The sequence below is a fragment of the Xyrauchen texanus genome, chromosome 36, assembly GCF_025860055.1.
Source record: "Xyrauchen texanus isolate HMW12.3.18 chromosome 36, RBS_HiC_50CHRs, whole genome shotgun sequence".
Classification (NCBI taxonomy): Eukaryota; Metazoa; Chordata; class Actinopteri; order Cypriniformes; family Catostomidae; genus Xyrauchen; species Xyrauchen texanus.
In genome coordinates this window covers 10,278,189-10,302,494 of record NC_068311.1, presented here as the reverse complement: position 1 = coordinate 10,302,494, position 24,306 = coordinate 10,278,189, and the positions used below count along the sequence as shown (strand labels likewise).

General features: G+C 37.4%; 1 protein-coding gene across 2 annotated transcripts in view; it reads left to right on the top strand.

Moving 5' to 3' along the window:
- The first annotated feature begins 1,703 nt into the window (after window positions 1–1,703).
- The window catches only part of trim3a (tripartite motif containing 3a), a 33,043-nt gene continuing 10,440 nt past the window's right edge, over window positions 1,704–24,306 (top strand). Inside the window, exons 1-3 of one of the 2 annotated variants that reach the window (XM_052107143.1) lie at window positions 1,704–1,841; window positions 20,852–21,023; window positions 23,012–23,252. In XM_052107143.1, the coding sequence (XP_051963103.1) occupies window positions 20,878–21,023; window positions 23,012–23,252 (387 nt within the window). In that variant the 5' untranslated portion in view covers window positions 1,704–1,841; window positions 20,852–20,877. Of the gene's footprint in view, window positions 1,842–14,494; window positions 14,674–20,851; window positions 21,024–23,011; window positions 23,253–24,306 lie in introns of those variants that run through there. The other variant, XM_052107142.1, reaches the window with a different exon arrangement.

The window sequence follows — 24,306 nt, the reverse complement described above, 5'->3', positions numbered from 1 at the left end:
AATGATCCCAAACACACAGCCAAGGAAACTCAATTGGTTTCAAAGAAAGAAAATAAAGCTGCTAGAATGGCCCAGCCAATCACCTGACTTAAATCCCATTGAAAATCTATGGAAAGAACTGAAGATCAAGATTCGTAGAAGAGGCCCATGGAACCTTCAAGATTTGAAGACTGTTTGTGTGGAAGAATGGGCCAAAATCAAACCAGAGCAATGCATGCGACAAGTTTATCCATACAGGAGGCATCTTGCAGCTGTCATTACCAACAAAGGCTTTTGTACAAAGTATTAAATAATATCAGTAAGCGTGTTCAATACTTTTTCCCTGTGTTATTTCACATTATTACACATAACTTAATTTGCTGAGCTCATTTGTTTTGGTTTCTTTGTATGTATGGATTACTTGGGTTGTTACCAACATCTGGTGAAAATTTCATGTCAATAGCACCTTTGAAAATATATTTACTGCAAAAAAACGTTGACTTGTTCAATACTTATTTCACCCGCTGTATATCCACTGATATATAGATCAGTGTATATATCACAGTATGGGAATTGCAATTTAAAATAAATAAATGTATTGATTATTTTTATTATGCTGTAAACGTGCTGTTTTTTTTTTTTTTCAGATCACACCACAAGATATTCATGATGGACAAATACAGTATGTAATAATGTTCAGTTTATGTTTTAATGTACTGTCTGCTGACGTGGCTTGGGGAGACAGTCTTCCTCTGCCATCTGGCTGCCTTAGGCTGGATGCAGTCTCCATAGCAACCAAGACTACAGTCTTACCTCCCCCACCCCACTGTAAACAAAGCCCAATCCTTATACTATGCAGGCTTCACCCCACCCCGAATAGTACTTTCACTCCACCATGTCACCCAAGGCCATGAATTGACTGAGTCACAGCATGCATGAGCTCTTTTGCCAAGTAATAAAATAACAAATCGAGCAGAAGTGCTTTTTTTCCCCCTCTTTTGAAGAGCCTTTGCTTGTCTTTCTTTAAAAGGGTGTATACGAAGATTTTTACTCCCCTTTTAGGATTTTTTTTTTTTAAAGATATAGTTCACACAAAATAAAAGTTGTAATTGTTTACTTTCCTAATCTTTCCAAACCTGTGAGACTGTCTTTCCTCTGTGGAACACAAAAGGATATGTTAAGCAGAATGACAGCCTGTCACTATTCACTTTCATTGTAATGAGAGAAGAAAAAAAAGAATAAACCAGGTTAACATTCCACCTAACATCTCTTTCTGTGTTCCATGGAGGAAAGAAATTCATACGGGTTTGGAACACATAATGGTGAGAGAGAAAAAAAAATCACAGAATTTTCATTTTTGGGTGAACTGTCGCTTTAATGCTGCAATATGTCTGCCTTCCCTTGCGGTTCCTCTTCATCTTATATGCTAAATTTGACATTGAACGTGTTTACACACATTTTAAGATGAAGAAATGTATTAAACCTGTCAGAAAAGGCAATTAATCAGGGATGCTTGTTCCTTAATAGCTGTTGCAATGCGCATCTCCCTCTCTCTGCAAATTCGGGTAGCGTCTTTATATATGTACATATTCCAAAATAACAACTCTCATTAGCTATCGTAGCTCCTCCCACTGCAGTGTCAACCAATGAGCGAGCATATTTGGAATTCGTAAACGCCCACAATCCCTGTTCACGGTCTACCCCTTAACTGTCTTTGCCATTCGAAAAAAGATAGCTGTTTAAACGAAAAAAAACAAAAAACAAAAACGTAACCACCAGATTATTTATCGGATGTTGACAATGATAAACGCGTTTTCCCGTCATTCATGCTGACTCATCTTTAAATCCGGCCCAAATTTCACGTAAGTGCACTGGTTTCTTATTGTCGCCTCTCCCAAATTAGATTTATGGATGGGACGTTCACACCGAATTCATTTTTGTGTCTGTCTGCGCTATTAATCATTTGTTTTTATTCGTATAAACATGCTCTAGACGGACGTCTTCGACAGTTGCGCCGCGTCCAGCTGTTTTCAGTATCTCGCGCAGGAGCGCCGCGTTTTTAGACGCCGTGTCGAACATAATGTTAACTTTTAAAACACCTGCGTTCTGTTACGTGCGTCGCGCTGCGTCTAGCTTTTGTTTAGCACATGAACGCATTTGGTCTGAACGGCCCCTCCTTTATTTCACTGAATTTGTCTCTGTTGACACATTGTCTTGAATAATTCTTTGTATAGCATCTGACATTTGCACTGCTGACATGCATCACTGTGACTTTGCTGAAATCAGCCACTCTTTGTTTTTTGTAAATTAATTATACAGTGTATTAATGTCCAGCGTCCACCATCTCCGATGATGTGCGGAAGTCTTCAAATAGGCTATCTGTAGGACGTAGATTCCCCTTTATGCCATCATGGGTCTGTGGTTTAGTTTCACGAGTTTGACACATTTGTTTTGTTTAACTGTTTAATTGTGGATGCAGAATAAATGTCACCTCATCATATATAATTAGCCTACACTTTTGCAAGGGTGTCGTTAGGCTATCACTCTTTGTCTCTTAACATTAGCTATATATTTGTGAAGTTTATAGAGGTTTGCTGATGAATCATCTGAATTAGGCGCAGTTATTTACACGATTTGTGTGATGCATACACAGTTATACATGTCACTGAGAAAATTAGGTGGAGTCCGAATGTTCATCTAAAAGGCCCTTCACTCTTCTGTATTTCCTCAAAAGTCTTCAGTCAATTTCCTAATCATGCACCATTGCACTTATGACTCAAATTTCACTGTAGAAGTGGGCGAATTTGAGGGTTCTTGATGTTCCATGCATGAGTTATTTTACTATTTTTGTAGGTTGTCAATCAATGTGAGTACAGTCTTGTAAATATTTTATTTGGTGAGTCCTGTGTCTCATTAACAGCAGTGGAAGACATGTTTTAAAAAATCAGAGACAGGTTGGATAGTGACAGGTTGTGGTCTAATTGTGCTGAACAGGTTGTCATGTTGCGTTAATGCATGATTTATGCAAATGATGTCCTGTTTAATGCAAGCATAACTTAAATATATCTGACAAACTGGCAATTTGTCTCTCAAACCACATGTTGATATGCAGCCCAAATTATGAATGAAAGACACTGCTGTTCACTGTGGTGTTGTTGCAAAACCACATTTAAAGGGAGAGTTCAGCCAAACAACTTCAACTTCCTGTCATTCCAAACATGTATGACATTCATTCTTATTTGGAACTTAAAAGGAGACATTTTGAAGAATGTTCATACTACTCTATTCCCAACAGTGAAAGTGGATGGGAACCAAGGGCTGTTAAGCCCCAAAAAGGACAAAACAGCACTGTAAAAGCATCATGTAATTAGTCCATATGCCTTGTGTACTATAGTTACATATTCCAAGCCTCCTGAAGCCATATGATAGAGTAGCATTGTCTGAGGACTATGGACATTATAATTTTTATTAATTGAGTTGCTTGCCTTTAAAATCTTGCTTGACAGCAGTGATCACCACTCACTTTCATTTTATGGGAAAAAGCAGCATGGATGTTCTGCTATAAATAACACATTTTGCGTTCCAAGAAAGAAAGACATTCAGGTTTTAAATGACATGAAGGCGAGTAAGCTAAATGATTACAGAATTCTCACTTTTGTATGGCCCTATGATTTCCACGATGCATAAAACACGGACGGAATCGTGAAATCCAGTTATTAAAACAGAATTAACTATTAAGCGTGTAATGTCATGGAATTTGAAATATTTGTGATAAAATGGATGTAAGAAATCACGATATGTCCTGGTGTGATGATTAAACCACAAAAGGCTATGATTTAATGAAATAAATACACGGTCTGCAAAATTAATGTCTGAATCCGGCTGCTGATAACACTGCATTGGACCTTTTAAAGCTATATAGTCTCTTACATTACCATAATTTGCACTCTGTGTTGCAGATATCATAAAGTAGAGCACTCATTAATCTTGAAGTGCACAGAACATGCAGACTATATATTTATATAATTAAATTGCAGCCTTTCACGGTTTAATTAGCAAATTTAACTATACAGCACTGCTTACCTGGAAGTGGGAAGCTATCATCAAACAGAAACTGAAAGGGCTTCACTCCAAAATAAAAGCTTCTTACAAAATAAAAGCTCAATTTAACTGGACATGTTAAATTGAAGAAATTGCAACAGAAATATTTCACTACTATTTAGTAAAATTATAATAATTGATTATAATAATAATACAAATAATAATTGGTACATTATATTTAAGCAGTATTCTACAATCAAGAGTATTTTATACTGCATAAAAGCTTCTATCAATGATTTCATAAATACTGTGATGCTCTGACAAAAAATAACTCCAATTTAGTGTTTTGGATTGTGTTGTGAGGGTCTGTACAGAAGCACTTCATCTGATAAAAAATTATGTAATGTGCATATTAATTGTTCTGTTTTCATTTGATTGAAGTTATACAAATGAATTTGATTATAAAAAAAATTTGAAACATAATTAAAATAAACTTTAAAACAAAGGAAAACTTAAAATGGATAAAAATTGATTTCATAGGGCCCTAATTTTGGGTGAACTATTCCTTTAATTTTGGACCACATAAACCCTATGGCATGATGATTGTTTTACACTCTCTTTGCTAACCAACATTGGAGAGCAAACACCAACTAGAAACATCGAATGTAATGTAGGCCTCATATTTTGAGAGAGAGAGTCGCTAGTCTTGAGAATGTTTCTCCAGATTGTCTGCTCATTATAACAGCTGTTGGCCGCTTACACAGTAAATACTCAGCTGTTCCTTTCACAGTGTCATCTTCTGTTTGAGAAAAGGATGGAAGTCTAGTCGATATGTCATATAATTTCCAAAGTATATTGCCCAATTTTTTTCCAAGCAACAATTTTGCAGTATACTTCCAGAGAAATGCTCTGGATGTATACGTGTTCTAAATGCTGCAGCTAGGCTTTTAACAGGGTCAAGAAAGAGGGATCAAATTTCTCTGGTCTTAGCATCTCTACACTGGCTTCCAGTGAAATTCAGGGTCGATTTTAAAATTTAGATTTTTGTCTACAAGGCACTATATGGTCTCAGGCCCCAATATATCAGTGATCTTCTATACCCTTACTCCCCCACCAGAGAGCTCATGTCTTCTGATCATCCTCTATTGAAGGTTCCTCATTGCCACTATAGTTCTAAGGGTGACCGTGCCTTTTCTGTGATAGGTCCTAATCTCTGGAACAGTCTCCCTTTCCATATGAGGTCAGCTTTATCACTAGCCATTTTTAAATCTTCTTTAAAAACTTAATTTTATTCAGTGACTTTTGAATAGATCATTGAATAGGTTGAAGTGGATTAATACATGATGTTGTATTTTAATGCTTTTGTTTATTTTATTATGTTTTATATTTAATTTTAAATCAGATTTTATATATTTTGTCTGTTTGCTCTGTAAAGCACTTTGGGTCAACTTCTGTTGTTTTTAAATCAAATCAAATCAAATCAAATCACTTTATTGTCCCACTACCATGTACACAAGTGCAACAGTATGTGAAATTCTTGTGTGCAGTTCCGAGCAACATAGCAGTCATGACAGTGACGAGACATATACCAATTACAGTAAACAACATACTTACACAACACAATTTACATATCAAATGTACACATACTTACACAACACGATAATTATATACAATACACACAATATACAATACAATAAGTAAGGAGTATATGAAATATATATATATATATATATATATATATGTATATGAAGTAGTATATTGAGGAGAATATGTTGACAGTCCAGTGTGAGATTATAGATTAATAAAGTGCAGTGCTAATTATTGATCCTGAATTCCTGATAGATCAAGTGTTCAACAGTCTGACTGCTTGGGGAAAAAGCTATCATGTAGTCGGCTGGTGCGGGTCCTGATGCTGCGATACCGCCTGCCTGATGGTAGCAGTGAGAACAGACCATGACTCGGGTGGCTGGAGTCTCTGATGATCCTCCGAGCTTTTTTCACACACCGCATAGTGTATATGTCCTGGAGGGAGGGAAGCTCACCTCCGATGATGTTTCTGGCAGTTCGCACCACCCTTTGCAGGGCTTTGCAGTTGTGCGCGGTGCTATTGCTGTACCAGGCGGTGATGCAGCCAGTCAGGATGCTCTCTACAGTGCTGGTGTAGAACCGTGTGAGAATGTGGTGGTTCATTCCAAACTTCCTCAGCCGTCTCAGGAAGAAGAGGTGCTGGTGAGCCTTCTTCACAACGGCCTCAGTGTGGACGGACCATGTGAGTTCCTCAGTGATGTGGACACCGAGGAACTTGAAGCTGCTGACTCGCTCCACCGGTGCTCCATTGATGGTGATGGGGCTGTGTTCTCCGTCTTTCTTCCTGAAGTCCACAACAAGCTCCTTGGTTTTACTGACGTTGAGGGAGAGGTTGTGCTCTTGACACCAGCGTGTCAAGAGCACTAAATGTGCTCTATAAATAAAGGTTGACTTGACTTGACTCCAGCTAAGTTATTATGGAAATATTCTGTTGCAGTGTTGCAGTGCCATGTGAATCTTCTGCTGTTCTGAGTGGGATGTTAGGCCTAATGCATATTCAGTGGTTATTCAGTGACCTGTTCATGTTTGCTTTATCCGTGCTCCAAATCCTGAGTCTAAGTTGTTTGCATAAAAACTATATATAAAACCCATATAGGTAATGTTTACCATGCTATTGATAATTATGATGATGATTACTGTAACAAGAAACAGGATGAGTAAGCTGCTGTTGATGGTGATATAACAGTTAGTATTCGACATACTGTATGTATTTTCTAGTGGTTGAGACTGATATATATAGAGCAAGGTGACCGATTAACCAAATATTGCTTAAAAATACAACATAGTATCAGAGAATCACATTACTATACCTACATCTCTTCAAAAGATTTTGACATGGATTTTTTTTACGTTTTGTGACAGATTCCTGATGAAATAAACCCTAGATGTGCTGCAACAACATTCACTTTCATACAAATCACAAGAAAAATGGCAGATTATCAGTTTATAAACACAAAATTTTTGGGCCATTCCTCACACAATGCTATGACTTCAAAACACTTTTACTATAGTGCATGACTTGTTTGGCAATACATTTATACGTTTGAAAGAAAATGTTCAATATCCATTGACTAGGATGTTGGTAGATTTTAGGACTTGGAATATTTAGGTATGTTGGTAAAAGGAAGGACCACATGTATATCAGACACAGTTATCATTTAATGGCAATAACATGAAAATCGTGAAATATTGGCCAATTAATCGGCCGGGCCAATACATCAGTCTATATGAAAACTTTAGGTAACTTGAACAATTGCTGCAGGGTTGGTCATTATTTTCCTTCTGAGATCATATTTTGTGGCTGGACGGTTTTTGATTTAGGCTTGTTTCGTTCATTTCAGTGGTTATGGACAGGTGCTGTCAGGTTCATGTTAAGCAGAGCAGACAGACAGAGCAGCTTGTTCCAGGTGAATTAATGTGCGTGCATCACGCCTTTGTTTAAGTGACAGTTTACTCTGCAGCCCTGTCATTGTGTTGACAGGGGGCTGGGCGGTGCCCGGTGGTCTGAGATATTTTGACCTTGCAGTTGCAGAAATGTGGAGTTTGTGTATTTGCGTGCGTGTGTCTGTGTGTGCAGTTGTGTGAATTTAACTTTGTAACCGATATTGATTCATCAGTCTCCCAAAAACAGAGAAATGCTTCAAAAATCTCCATCTAGCACGTTTACATTGACAAAAATAAAATAAAAAATAGCGCTGTGGAATGCAAGAATGTTATCTTATGTGAACAGCCCCCTTGGAAGCATTGTATTATACCTTCTGCATTGGTCTTTACACAGTATACAAGAATGCACAGAAACAAAATACCCAAGAAAAGTGACATTCGCAAAATTATTATCATATAAATTAGGAATGAGCTAATCGGTTTTAAGCAGCTTGAATCCAAAACGCTGATATGAAAAACCGATGGTTAATTTATAATGAATTATCATCACACTTTGTAAAAACACTCTGAATTCAAATGCACAATCCAGAAATAATGATAATGATAGCTGTAGAATGTAGAATGGTTGGCACTCCAAAGAAAATGTAATATTTAATTTTTAATCATTCTCATTGTCACATTAATTAGGAAAAAACATTGTTATGGACATGAGTCAAGGGCATTTTGTTCCTTTGGTAACTTTTTATTTTTCCATGATGTGGTTGACATTTCCATGGAATTGTCCAACATATGCATAATATGAATTTGTAATGATACAGTACAAACATTTAAAATGTAAATTTTGTGGTTTTAAATTGCAACAACAGAAGTGCACATCTGTCATCATGCTATGATATTTTGTTATTTTTCAATATATATATTTTGTTTTACTTTTTATCTTCTATTTATCTTTCATTGTGCCTCTCTTTAAAAATGTGGCCTGTCATGTGTTCAACAGATCCAATCCATGTTCAATGGAAATTATTTATTGTTAGAACAATAGCTTTTCTACCTCTTTGTGCGTTTTGGTGTGGCAAGTGGTAAAATATTGGCAAAAGTTATTTGTTTAAATTGGTATTGGTCAAAATTGTAATATTTGGGCATAAATATTACATATAATGTACATATAAATAGTTCTTGTACATGTAGACCTGCACATGAGAGAAATCTGTCTCCCTGTCTCTTTCCTGCGCTTACCTGCTGTTTTGCCATGTTAGTTTACTGCAGAAGCATTGGGAGTGTCCAGATGACCACAGCACTCTGCTGTTGGATAGTAACACAAAGTTACATAGTGTGACTAATGACTGCATTGCACAGTTAGCACAACTTGTACTCTAGGAATTTGCCTTTACTTCAGCATTTTATGTTATTTACTGAGACAAATGGCTTAATGTACAGCCTTCTGCCTCTTACAGTGTACTAATTAATCAATATGCCCTTAAATAACAGTGTAACACTTTTTTTTTTGGTTCCTGGGTAGTACAGTAAGTGTTATTTCCTAATTGCTTATGCCTCAAAAACATAGAAAATGGCTATTATTATTCCCCACAAAACTTTGCTTTTCTGACCAGGACATTGATATTTTGAAATGAAATGTACCTATTTTCCAGAACATTCCTGATAGATTCAGTGCTGAGTAAACTTGGAGTAACTTCTTGAACTTTCTAGAACTTTCCAATAATATAAATAGTAGTATAAATACAGGAGCCTTAAGCCCACCAGTTCAGTTTAGTTCCAGCTGCCTAAGTGGATACATATCAAGACCTTGCTGGATGCCTTTAAGTATGATAAGTATGGCTGGGAGTTCATAGGATACTTCAAATGGTGGCATTCCTGATGGGTCTCCAAGGCGGATTTTCCAAGTTTCCCTGCTATCTTTGCCTTTGGAAGAACAGGGACACTAAGGCACACTACCACAGGCAGGACAGTGGACTGAGTTCTCTGTGTGGAGGAACAACGACAAGTGGGAGCCACATTTGGACCCCCGGAAGGTGCCGATGCCACCACTGTACATCAAATTGGGCCTTATGAAACAATTTGTCGGAGCTCTAGATAAGGAGTTGGCAGCCTTCAAGTACCTTCAAGACTTCTTCCCTAAGCTGTCTGAGGCAAAGGTCAAAGCTGGTGTCTTCGTTGGACCACAGATAAAGAAGATTCTGGAGTGCAATGAATTTCCCAAGAAGCTCACTATTAAGGAGAAAGCGGCTTGGAACAGCTTTTTTGCAGTGGCTTCCTGGGCAATCACAAGGCCATGGAGCTGGTTGAGACTCTGGTGAAGAACTACAGCACAATGGGCTGTAGGATGTCCCTCAAAGTCCATATTTTTGATGCTCATCTCGATAAATTCAAGGAGAACACTCGGAGCAGCAAGGCGAGCGCTTCCACCAGGATATACTGGACTTTGAACGCTGCTACCATGGACAGTAAAATGAGAGCATGATGGGAGACTATATCTAGGGGCTGATTTGTGAAAGTGATTTACAGTATAATTGTAAATCATGAAAAACTGCTCACTTCTAAATCTTTTGTAGTCCATCCATCCATCCATCGTCAACCGCTTATCCTGTGTACAGGGTCGCGGGATCTTTTGTAGTCATTTTTGTTAATTTATTAATTTATTAATGTTAATTTGGATTCATATGTTTTTTTTTCTGACTTTATGTGAAAATTTGCCGCTTTTTCTCATTGGAAATAGGTACATTTCAAAATATGTGTCTTGGTCACAAAAGCAAAGTTTGTGGAATAATAGCCAGTTTGTATACTTTTTAGGCATTAGCAATTAGGAACATAAATTTCTACATAATTTGTGTTAAATAGTGAATCAATCAGTAAACATTATTTAATAGGAACTGATGGGAATTATTGGACAAATTTATCCATCTGGTTTTAAGGAGAGCTATGTGGCATAGCAGATATAAGGTAGAATGGAAGCCAAGAATCTCCCAATGGACTTGGCATCTGCACCACCACAGCAGGACAGACGTGTCTTTTTCATGCCTCATTATAGCACCAATGAGGAGACAGATTTGCAGTCGTTAGCTGTGATTTGCAAAAATGAACTGTAATGAAAAAAGCTGTAATGTAAATTGCTCCAGGTTTGGAATGACAGGAGGATGAGCAAATAATGACAGGAGGATGAGCAAATAATGACAGAATTTTCATTTTTGGGTGAACTATCTATAACAGATCCAGACCCACCCAATGACTGTTGTTTTCATGCAGCCAGGAAGGGAGATCAGACAAAATATAGAGAGTTCTCTCCTTAACCGTCACAGTGACACAGCATACTGCAGCTCTGTCAGTTTACACTGTTTGGATTTCTGGATCAGATATAGTAAGACATTCATAAAATGTGTAATTTGTGATGAGATCCACGCTTTGTTTTGAATGGATGAAGACCAGGATGGATTTTATTATCTCTCTCTGTTCCAACAGTGATCCACGACTATTAGTTCATCTGATAGTAGAACCCCTTTGATGTACGGACATCACTGTTAGAAAAAGCCACTCAGTGCTTTGATGTAACTGTCTATTGTTTCACTGATTAGTCAAGCATAAACTCTCACACCTCACATAATGCCTTTGCATTTGTATTCATTTTCCTTCACACCAACTTTCTCTACTTGCCTTTTGTAAATAATGTAAAACATAAATATTTATTTGCAGCTGGTTGCATCAAATTGCCATTTTTACAGTCATTTTAGGGTTTTAGGGTTTGTTGACTACAGCGTCATGCTATAATGGCTATAAATTGGCTATAATTATACACAAAAAAAGGGTAGTAAGCAATTTTATCACACTAAAATCATGTTAACACAAATATTGTTTAAGTCTTTTTGGCTATACTTTTAAAATAATAATGTATATTTAAACATTTACAGATTGACCCCATTCACTTCCATTGTACTGGAATCCAGATTTTTGCTTTAAAAAAGTAAAAATAAAAAAGGAGGGGCAAGACAAAACACATTTTTGTTGTAATCAGTATTATGCCACAAATGCTGTCGATTGGGCGTAACCTGTATGGAACCCGAAATATTCCTTTAAGCAGTAGAATTAACAACTTAAAAGTTACTTGGGTAAACAAACACTGGACTTTGATCTCACCGTAAGAACACTGTACGATCACTACTCGAAGCACAAAGTCCAACTGTTAAATGAATCATACAACAATACAAGTACAAAATCAGTGGCTTTAAGCCAAATTAAAAACCATCTCTTTTATTTTTGCATTATTCTTAGACAGGATGTGGATGCAGAGTCAGGAAATATCTCTGCTGTACTGCCTGTCCAGCCCACGTCTGCAGTTAAAACTGGACATATAAGAATAAAGAGTCACAGATGCCTCAGTTCTGTTAGTGCTCTGTGACTCATTGCATCTCCCCTAGATACAACGGCACTAAATATTAATTATACAACTCTTAGTATGAAAAATCAAACTAGTTATATGGAATGAATCCATAACTGATACCACAGAGTCCTACATACTATAAGTAGTTGACATACATACGTATTTGGCAGGTGGTTTAAAGCTACGTACAGTGCATTTATGGTATACATTTTATCAGTTTATTTGTTCCCTTAGACTTGAACCTATGACCTTATGGCATTGCCATCATCATACAACACCATTTGAGATACAGAAACCCAAAGGGCATGCTATACTTCATCTATAACAATTTTTAACATAATTTTGCTAATTATTTTATCATTATGCATGCAGCTTTAATGACCTCATATTAATTGAGAGACTACAGCACTTTAAATATGAACTTTCCCTTATACATTCACATACATCCAGGACATATTATGCATCAACTACTCACATACAGACAACATTCTAGGGTCTTGAACATGCCTTATCCGCATTGCAACCACATGCAATATGTTTTTCTTGGCTTTTGTGAGTATCAGACGCTGTGTTTTTTTGTGATTGTTTTCTTCATCTCTTTGAGCAGCTCTCGCTGTAAATTGCTTATTGCCTGCTGTGTGCAACATCCTGTAATTAGTCACAGGTAATGGAAAGAGTCACTTGCTGTCTTGCCCTTTCACTAATGTTGACTAATTGTGAGAAATTGAATTTATGAAAATGATGCAATCTTGGACAATCTGCTCAATTCAATTGTCCCATTAATTTCATCAGGCTGTCGACGAGCTGTAGGTGGCAGGGGTAGGGAGGCAGACTCTGTCCCAGGCAGATTAGACCCAGACTGATTATTTTTTTTTTATGTAAGCCTGCGTTACAATCCGATTAAACACCATCCCTGCTGAGAAAGGTCTTAGAATGGGCATTAAGTGGGGAATATTGTTAAAGGCCCTTAGAACCTCAAGCTTAAGAAAATAATTTATCTTCAAGACCAGATTTGTAAGGGTGTGAATATACATAGTGTGATTCCAGCACTACTGTTTGTCTGGTCCAGACTGTTCACTGTTGCTCTGACTGCAGGGGATCATTAAGCTCATTAACACAATGTGAGAAGCAGGACTGTATCGCACAATAGGGCATTTGGCTACATGTTTACACTCTGCATACTAAGCAAGCAACATTAAACCTTAATATTGCATGTTATCAGTGGTTGACTAGTTTGGAGTTGCAGCTGTAGTGATAATATATTTTGCTTTTAAAATTGTCCAAATTAGCCAAAAATGACCAAAATTGCAATACAATTTACACACTATATTTTATATCTTTTAAAGTCATACTATAGGATTCAAACCTGGCATTTCCACATTTATTGTGTAGGAATGGTCAGCTCGATCTGCTTGTTAAGAAAAATAGTATCATATGTGTTTTGAGTAGTATCTTGATATCTATGTAAATGTTTTGATGTCACTCACCACTTATTATGTAGTATAGTGGTGAAGTATTCAGCAGCAAGATCATTTCGCTGGGTGTTGAGAGTAAACGTCTGGTTTGACTCACTCTGTGTAATCTGTGTCCAAAGACGAGATCCATGCGACCCATTTGTCATTGAATAATGTCTCTTTTAATACCCTTTCTGTTTTTTATAGGCCATTGTTGATTAAAAAAAAAACTAATTTACAGACAATCTTTACAGAAATGCTGGTTTCTTAAAGACATAGTACCGTTTCAAATTATACAATTAAACAATAAACTTTTAACAAAAAATTATATATGCAATACAATAATATATTTATTGAATACATGGATTTGTTCATTTTTAAAAGCTAAAATGTGACCAAAATAATGAAAAACAAATAAAATACAATTAAAGTATTTTAGTAATGCTTAATATGTAACCAAACTGGACATTATAACTAAAATATACGGAATATTGAATTGAAATCAGAATCAAGAGCTTGTGAATTGGAATCAATAATGATAACTGAACTTTCATTTCACAACTCTGCCTGAATGTAGTCAGGGTAGACTTTTAGTTTAAATTAGTTTAGTTTAACAAGTTTAATTTAACGCAAATGAAAGCAAGGTTGTGAGGGATAGAAGGAAAATGTGTACAAAAGATTGCGCAGATGGGTGGTGTTTATTCAGCTGAAAAAACATTGAAGAGACATGTTTCCAAAATATTTCCTGTGCACCAAAAATCCTGAAAAATTGGTACAAATTTGACATGACATAAATATGAACAGTTTGAAGCATTCAAATAACTGTTCTTATTTCCTGATTGATAGATAGATGAAAGTAACAGACCGAACGGTCCTATTTTTGCACTTTTTCGTTCTTGTGTTTATCATAAAAATCAAATCTGCTCACAGGACATGGAATGACAGACTCAATGCTACATAGCTTTTGGCATTTTCGGCTGTTCGGTTCAATGAGGTTCAGTTGTTGGCCAAAGAATCCAGGGAACATGTAAGGAAAGAGAAGAGATTAAAAGCAAAAAAAGAAAGAGGGCAGGAAGGCAGAGGAAAAACACTGAGAGCAGAAGAATGAGAGTAGGAAGGGCTGCTCTGATGTCAGCGTTCAGCTGCTCTCATTCAGGGCTGCTGTGAGGGGGAGTGTGTCTGATTCTGAAGGGAGTGAGGAGGGAGGTAGAGAAAGTAAGGGAGGCTGCAGTGGTGTTTCTTGGTTACTGGGCTTGGCTAGAGCGAACAGGAAACCTAACAAAGAGGTCTGCTTGAGAAAATCCACAAACCTGCCTGGTGTGGCGATCAAGACCATGGGTAATCTTTCAAGTGTTTTTGTGTGTGGTAGGGCATGTATATGAGCATTTAGGCCAATGTGTAATGGCAGGTTTCCTCTCTGCCACAAGAACAGCTGCCATGTTGGGCTGAGAGAGACTAATCTTCCACGTTCTATGCATCCCGATGGCTAGCAGAAAGGCAGGTGCATTATTAACGTGTCTCTCTCTCTCTCTCTCTCTCTCTCTCTCTCTTTCTAAATGCAGAGGAAGGAACTGGGTGGAAATTTATAATGTGCCATATATAGGCTTCCTCTTTTTCCCCTTCCTCCTGCAGCAATGAAGAGCCAGTGAGCACAGGACATACCTACTCATTCTTTAAGAATACTATTTGTAACTATTTAGAATAATAGTGAGGTCATCAAAGCTGTTAAATAACACAAATGGAAGTATGGGAATCATGTAGTGACTAAAAATGTTCAAAACTTCAATTTTAGCATCTTGAAAGTAGCCACTCTAGGCATTTTCTCATCCAACTTCATGAGGTGCCACATGGGATGCTTTTTAAACAGTATTCAAGTAGTACCCATGTATGCTGGACACTTGTTGGCTGCTTTTCCTTCAATATCTGGTCCAACACATCCATTAATAATAATAATAATAATAATAATTAATTCAAATTTAATACATTACTAATTAATGCTATTTAAATAATTATAATTTATTAGAATAATAAACACATTCAGTCAAATGTGTCTAAACATTGGCGTGTAGCATAGATCATATTTCAAATGTTTTTTTCATGAAAGTCTTAGAAATTGAACTAAGCAAGCTAGAAGCGAAAGATCACGCAGCAAATCTGAAATGACAGTTTAGCCATTAGGAACCAGGAATTCATGGGAGGTTGCTAATTCAGGGACATGATGGATGAGTCAACAGTTTTCCTGTCTTCACACGGCAGCTGGTGTGTTCATTCATCACACTGCACTCATCTGTGATGTGATGACCTCCACTAGCACGATGCTGTTGTCACTGATGCAGCTGAACTCAGTGTTGTTTTTGGCATATTTTCACTTGACATTATAAGGTCCCGCCCTCAGCCTGTAGTCTGCACTTCCCAACTAAAAGGGAACATTCCAAGAATTTTTGCTAACTACAGTATCAGAATCAGAATGAGCTTTATTGCCAAGTATGCTTACACATACAAGGAATTTGTCTTGGTGACAGAAGCTTCCAGTGCACAAACAACAAGACAGAGATAATAATAATAAAAAAAATAGAATAAAAATAAAAAGTGAATAGAAAATATAAGTATATATAGAAATACATGATAAGACAAATTAACAACATAAAAAGGGTTCAAGCCCCAGCACTGCCAAGATACCACTGTTGGGCCCTTGAGCAAGGCCCTTCACCCTATCTGCTCCAGGGGTGCTGTTTCATGGCTGACCCTGCGCTCTGACCCCAGCTTAGTTGGGATATGTGAAAAGAACTGCATTTCATTGGCTCTGCACAATGACAATAAAGTTCTTAATCTTAATTATATATATATATATATATACACACACATACACACACACACAGTACTGTGCAAATGTTTTAGGCACATGAGTAAAAAGTTGCTTTGTGAGGATGTCTTCAGAAATAATGCCATAAATCCCATAAAGCAGTTCATTAATCAATTAACGTCATACGAAGCCTTTGCCTTCAAAACAGCAAAACTGTTCTTCTATCTATTTACGCTGTCTCAGTAGCTTCTGTCTCTTTACATAATCCCAGACTGACTCAATGATGTGGAGATTCAGGCTCTGTGGGGGCCATACCATCTGTTGTAGGGCTACATGTTCTTCTATTGAATTCTATTTGCAAAGGTAATGTTGAAAAATAGAATTGATATTTCCGACTATATAAAGGGCCTAAGACTTTTGCACAGTACTGCATATACAGTATATTTATATGTATATTAGGGCTGTCAATCGATTAAAATGTTTAATCGAATTAATGACATGGTGTCCCGATTAATTAATCACGATTAAACACATATACAAATATTTAAAATAAAGCCCATCATTTAACAATAATTCAATATATAATTATACATAGTTATCTTTAAATATTACAATATATATATATATATATACAAAATAAAAAAATATTCTGATAATTACAATGCATTACATTCCTGTAGCAGAAGAGTTAATCATTGATAAGATCATTTGTGACGTCACTTTGTACAGAATCTGCGAACAGCTTGTTCTGAGACAGTGCTTATGATTAATGGGGATTAAAAAAAAGGACTGGGTGGATTTTTATCATTATAGGGTGGTTGTGTACACACACTGCCAACACACATTTATGTTCAAACCATGTAAAAGTGAATTTTGCATAATAGGTCCCCTTTAAGGCAGCATGCTGAGGTAAGTTGTGGCTCTAATGTTAATGTGGGCTTTTCTGTGTAATGTGATGGTCATTTTCAGGGTGATTCTGTAACTGAGCTCTAATGACATCAGTTTTTAAGTGTATATCTATAAATCTGTGCAAAAATATATTAGTGCGCTTTGTCCCACAAGTCATGAGCAGTATTTACGCATTTACCCCATGCCCTACCTCATCATTACTTTACTCACCTTTTGTCCTCTTAACAGATCCTAAGTGCAGATTGAGTTGCAGGAGGTGGGTTGCAGGAGGTGTTGATGTTTGTGTGAAGTGAAGGTCAGAGTGGGTGTGGAGTATGAGACTGGGCCTTTCCAATCTATAGTAAAAACACATTCATGTCGTCAGCCAGTTGTTGGTTCCCTACAGTGTTGGGGATGGCGTCTTGTAGCTAGTAATGTCTTTCAGGCCTCTCCACACTGATGCAGGGTTGTTAGCTGAAAACTTCAGCTAACAAGCTTGTCGTAGCCACTCTGATTTCCTTTTTCAGTGTGTTCCTGGCCTGACTGGTGTACATTATTGGATACAGGTGTTCCCAATAAAGTGCTCAGTGAGTGTATATGTGATATTCATATCGTGTTTGAAAACAGTTATAGTACTACATTGTTCGAACATCCTGGCATTTTTTTTCTAAGAGTGAACACTGATTTTAAGAAGTTGGCTAATTAAGTTAATGTTATGCTAACTTTAAATAATATTCTGTTTGTGTTAAGAAGATTGGACATTTTCACTTTCCCACAACCACAATGTAATATTTAAAAAAAGTTTTTAAAAACACAAATCTTTTAACTGGATTGCAGCTGTTTACACTAAGGCTATGATCAGACTGCAGGCAAATCAGAATTTTTCTCAAATAAGATCTTTTCAGGTAGACTGTCCAAACTATTAATTGCAAGTGATCAAATCAGATTTGCGTGTTCAGACATAACCAACCTATCTTCATGGGTTGCTTTGGTAACGACGTAGGCGTTCATTGTTTTATTTTGTAATGATTTCTCTTTTATAGGCAAATCACTATTTCCCCCATCTGGCGTTCAATGAACAAAATTGTTTTGTAATTATTTGTATTGGCTTTTTGCCTTTAATTCAAGGAAGCCAGTTTAAATGTAACAGGAAACAGCTCAACAGATCAATTTGTAGCATGTGCTCTAACCACTAGCCTATAGATTCAAAACCAAATGGCTAGAAAGCAGCATCCTGCACTATATTTTGCAGGCTGTTGTTACTGCTGCGTTGCGAATTTGATCTACATTGCTGATTTAATTTGATGTTTTGAATGCTGACTGTAATGTGTTGCTTCACGTTGACCGTATGTCACATGTTCTGTGTTTTGTGTGGTAAGCTGATAAATAGTGTTTCTCAAGCCATTGTTTCTCCAGCTTGTTGTTTACAAGGAAGGTCCCTCACAGCTGCTGACATGTGGCTTGTATCACTGTTATGTGCCCCAGGCAGTGCAGTGTAGTGTCTATCCTTAAAGGGACAGTTCACCCACAAATTTAATTCTCTTATCATATACATGCCATCGAAGATGTGTATGAATTTATCTCTTCTGTTAAACACAAATTAAGATTTTTAGAAGAATATCATAGCTCTGTAGGTCCTTACAATGTAAGTGAATTGTGACCAGAAATCTGAAGCACATAAAGGCAGTGTAAGTAATTCACATGACTCCAGTGGTTTAATCCATATCTTCAGAAGCGATACGAGAAGTATGGATGAGAAAAAGATAAATATTTAAGTCCTTTTACTCTAAATCTCCACGCAGTCCACTGTTTCGTGCATATCACCACCTACAGGGTAGGGAGGAGACTTTATAGTAAAAAAGGACTTAAATATTGATCTGTTTCTCACCCACACCTTTCATATCAATTCTGAAGATTTGGATTTAACTACTCAAGTCTTATGAAAGAAGAAAGAAAGTCATACTTATATGGGATGGCATGAGGGTGAGTAAATTATGAGAGATTTAAAATTTTTGGTTGAACTGTCCTTTTAATATTGCCTTGAGGAATGTCTTGCTTTCAGAAGACAAAATCCCAACACCCCCAAACACACATAATGCTCTTTTATTGAATGTTTCCCTCAGTATCAGCAAAACATATTAATTTTGTTTGGTAGACCATTTTACTTTTTTTTTTATAAAAGAATTTAAACCTATGCTTATCCTGTATGATCCATTCCTTGATACTGAGCAACAACATGTCAGTGTTGTTGTTAGTTGGTTGAGGGGAGCAGGGTTAAAGTATTTTGTGTCTGAACAGACAGATTTTCATATGGATATGTGTCATGGATATAACTGACAGCTAAAGCGCCTACTTTCAGAGATTTAAATCTATTCATCCCTCCCCTTACAATCCTTCCCCAATCAAAAACCCTGTTTTGCTTCATTTACAACAATAAAACAGTCCAGGAATTATAAATTGACATATGGATTCTGTATTTTTATAGGTTTTCATTCACAGTTTGGCACTGTAAACTGTAATGATTGTCATTTCTGAACATTTTCCTGAATGAACAAATGTCACTTCCACAACATTTCAGATGATTCATTCTGTAGTGGGAATTACTTTTTAAATATTTTTTAAATAAAATTGCAGATGTCTTTTCTTTTCTAAGGCTAATTTTATAGCTAGTATTTTATGTATACTAAATAAACCAAGGCGGTGCCATGGGAGGCTTGATGAGAGCTGGCAGCGTCTGAGGAACGACCTCTGTGGTCTTGAGCATGGGCAGTGTCCCGGGAACGACCTCCGTGGAGCCAGGAGAGGCTCAACGAAGGCATGTGGAGCCTGGAGAGGCTTGACGAAGGCAGAGCTATGGAATACAGAGCCGTGGGAGGCGTGAGGGGGCAGAGCTATGGAAGGCGGAGCCGTGATAGGCTCGAGTGGCGAAACCATGGAAGGTGGAGCCGTGAGGGGTTTGAAGGGCAAAGCCATGTAAAACTGTGCCATGGGAGGCTCGAGGGGAGAAGCCATGGAAGGCGGTGCCGTAGGAGGCTCGATTAGAGCTGGCAGCGACTGGGGAACGATCTCTATGGTCTTGAGCATGGGCAGTGACCTGGGGAGAAGGTGTCTTTTTCCTTCTCCTTTTCCAGACAGCTGGTAGCATAGTTACGTGAGCAGGTGAGGCCACAGGCAGTGGCTCTGGGATGATTAAGGCTACAGACATGAGCTCTGGCTCATTGGTCGTGGCAGGCGTGGGCGCTGGCTCGTTGGTCGTGGTAGGCGTGGGTGCTGGCTCGTAGGCCTTGGCAGGCATGGGTGCTGGCTCTTTGGCCATGGCAGGCATGGATGATGTAGCCGTGGAAGGCTTGGACGAAGGTGCCATGGAAGGAAAAATTTGGAAGATATGGGGTGGACATGTTTTCTTTAGTGCTGGCTCAAGTAAGAGTATTATTCCATTATTTTTTTTTGTGTGTGTTTGTTTGCTTTTTTTGTCTGTGTATATATTCATGTGTGACCACAGGGATGTTTATTGGGGGTCAGGGTGGGGTTGGGAATTGTGAGGGGGAGGGGTGGTTGTGGGGTCTAAATGTTGTTTTACTTTTCTTTACTTATTTTAGGAATCCATAAAATTTTTTAATTACAAATAAGAAACACTCATAAATGAAATCAAAGCCTTTGAGATTTTGACATTAAAAACTGACAGTTTTCCTTGGACTTTGGATATATATACAGGCAATTGTAGAGATGAAAGAGGTCTGTATGTGAATATACAAGACCTTGTGGGAGTTCTATAGCTTTACTCAAAGAAAATGTTTTGTGTGTGTCTCTCTCTATCTCTTTAAGTCTGAGGCATCTGTGTCTTCATTTGAATGCCTCTCACGATGGCTAAGCGGGAAAGTGGCAGCACCAGTCCGGTGGTGCGTCAGATAGACAAGCAGTTCTTGGTGTGCAGCATCTGTCTGGAGCATTACCACAACCCCAAAGTCCTGCCCTGCCTGCACACTTTCTGCGAGAGGTAAACTGCCACATCTCAGCAGACATTGCCATGTGCATGAATGAACCAATGATTGCAAACACACTCTTGTTAATTCTGAATGCAACTTTCTGCATTTGCCAAGACTTTTGTCTAAGACTATTTAGACAAGACTACTTAGTCTAGAGATTCTAGACCTTTATTTATAAATCTGCAATTAACCCATGCTGTCAGCATTCTAATCTGTGATTACCTCAGCTTCCATAAAAAGCTGTTATTGTCATTTCACTTAATGTTTACTGAAAATAGTTCCAAACAGCAATTGTAGCTACAGTATATATAGCTAAACTGTTGCTCAGTTCGAATGGATTATGCAGAGACCCTTATAGAACAGGGAGGACATTTATTTTCTGAAATAGTTTTGCGTTCCCTCACAACAAGATTTTCATTCCCTCACAATTATTTTGGTTTCCCTCTCAATAAACCAACCATGGTCTTTCTATTGTAATGTTGTATTAACCAATATTGCAAGCTATTGCCAGGGAACACAAACTATTGCGAGAGAGCATAACGTATTGTGAAGGAGCGTGAGACTATTTAAGAAAATAAATTCCCTCCTGTCCTCTAAAAGGTTCCATAGGATTGCATTGATTGATACTTTGGCCTCTTTTGGAACTATTTTCAGGGTTCCCACACATCCTGGAAAACCTGGAATTTTGCATTGTAGTTTTCCAGTCATGAAAAAGTCATGGAAAATTAGAAAAATACCTCAATATCCCAGAAAATAATGATTTGTCCTGTAAAATATTTTAATATAATAGAACTTTTTGTTGCAAACAATGATTTTGTTACATGTACAAAAACATTGTAGCGATCGAGACTCGGAATAGGAGTCAAATACACAAATTCTTACTATATTGTCACTGCCGATGGCTGCTTATTGTGAAACAATGTTAACGGTTATCTGTCATAAATGAATACCTGTCACATACTTTCTCTGCTCATCTGCTGTTACTTCTGCTTTGGTCCGACAAAACAAGATTTTTTCGTTCCAACATTGCTGTTGTGTTAACCACAAAAACATTCAATGGTTTGAAAACTAATTCACACCCTGAGTTGGTAGCCTGGTGATTTGTCCTTCACACCTCGCGATATTAATTAATGTGCAATAATTCAATGATCAGAGTCTACTTATTCTGCAGTTACCAGTATGCGGAAAACACGGACTTGGCATTAGCTTTAAAACGCAGAATGTCATGGAATGTGACATATTTGGACAAAAATTAATGTTTGAATTCCCAGTTAATCAAATAAAAATTGCGCTATGTCCTAGTGTGATAATTAAATGGCAAAACTCTGTTATTTAATTAAATAAATATAGAATATGCAAGTGATGTGCACTTTAAAATGAATGTTTAAAGCCATCCACTTATACACTGAAAACACCTCATCATGATCATCACGCTTGCTCTTGTGTGAGATGGTAGAGAGCAGTCTGAAGTGTGCAGCACATGCAAACTATGTATTTATTTGATCTAAATCACATCTTTATGGGGATTGATGATCACATTGGGCCATGTAGCGGACTGCTTATCTGGCGGTGAGAAACTACTATAAAAAACCACGACAAATTAAAAACACTATTTAAATGTGTGTGTGTGTGTTTTTTTTTTAATATTACACTTGTTGGGCACAGAAAATGTCCTGGAAAATTATGGCTTGAAAAGAGTGGAATCCCCCAAAATTTTGGTTGGCTTTGCAAAAATATGCTAAATAAATGGCCATATTGTGTCTAAAATGTAAGTTACTAAATATGAACTTATTGTTTATTGAATGTTGTATTAAAGCAGTATCACACTTTACAATTGAGGTTTAATGGGTCTGAAATATTTGACCCAACATCTAGATCAATTAATCATGTTTTGCATCATGCCCTATGGATTTCTAATCCATTGACCTTGAGGAAAATCTTTACAGCTTGCTTTCAAGTCTTACACCATTTTTACAACCATTAATTTCTTTTATCGCAGATGCCTTCAGAATTACATCCCCCCTCAGTCCCTGACCCTCTCCTGCCCGGTGTGCAGACAGACCTCCATCCTACCTGAAAAGGGTGTAGCAGCTCTGCAGAACAATTTCTTCATCACTAATCTGATGGAGGTGTTGCAGAGGGAGCATGATTGCACCCGTCCAGAGGCCTCCAGTGGGCTGGAATCGGCTAGTGCTGCGACATATGCCCCGCCCCTCTCCTGTCCCAACCATGAGGGCAAGGTAAACATGCACCATTTACTGATAAGTACAATGGAGAAGAGTGCCATCAATGGTTTCGAGAGGAATTGGGCCCAAGTCCCAGTTCACATATTGATACAACACACTAGAAGTACACACACAGATTACTTTATGAGGAACACCTGTACACCTACTTATTCATGCAATTATCTAATTAGCCAATCATGTGGCAGCAGTGCAATGCATAAACTCATGCAGATATGGGTCAGGAGCTTCAGTTAATGTTCACATCAACTATCAGAATGGAGAAAAAATGTCTCTAGAGTTGATTCAGAATTGTGCCAAAAACAAAAATCATCCAGTGAGTGTCATTTCTGCAGATGGAAACACCTTTTTGATGAGAGAGGTCAATGGAGAATGGCCTGACTGGTTCGAGCTGACAGAAAGGCTACAGTAACTCAGATAACCACTCTGTACAATTGTAGTGAGCAGAATAGCATCTCAGAATGCACAACATATTTAACCTTAAGGCGTATGGGCTACAACAGCATTTATTTATTAGGACCATAGTGTTCTTAATGAAGTGCTCAGTGAGTGTATATACTAGGCTTGTAATTGGAAAGTACTGTACTTATGTACTTTTGAATGAGTAATAAGACTGCACAAGTATTGATACATTGAGATATTACAGTGACAAAATTATGTCATTACTACATTTTTCACATACTGTTTGTGCTTGCATGTTAACATTAGATAAATCATCACCTTAACCTTCATTATTTCTTTTATTATACACTTTTAGAGTCGTAGATTTAAAACAGATGTGGCAGCTTTTTAGCTTGAGTGGATGCACCATAAATAGTATAGCATCTGGGAACCTTTTACCTTGTAATCTTAGAGGATGGGTACTATGCAAATGAGTACTCAACAAATATCTTTACTCATCATGCTATATTTTTTAGTGCTGAACCAAATGTATTTAATTTGTTAAGAAGTATTGACAGCATTGCTGATCATTAGATTGAATGGAGAGGTTGAAATCGTAAAATATTAAATTATTATTATTTATTTTTTTTACTGCTCAAATTCAGCTGTG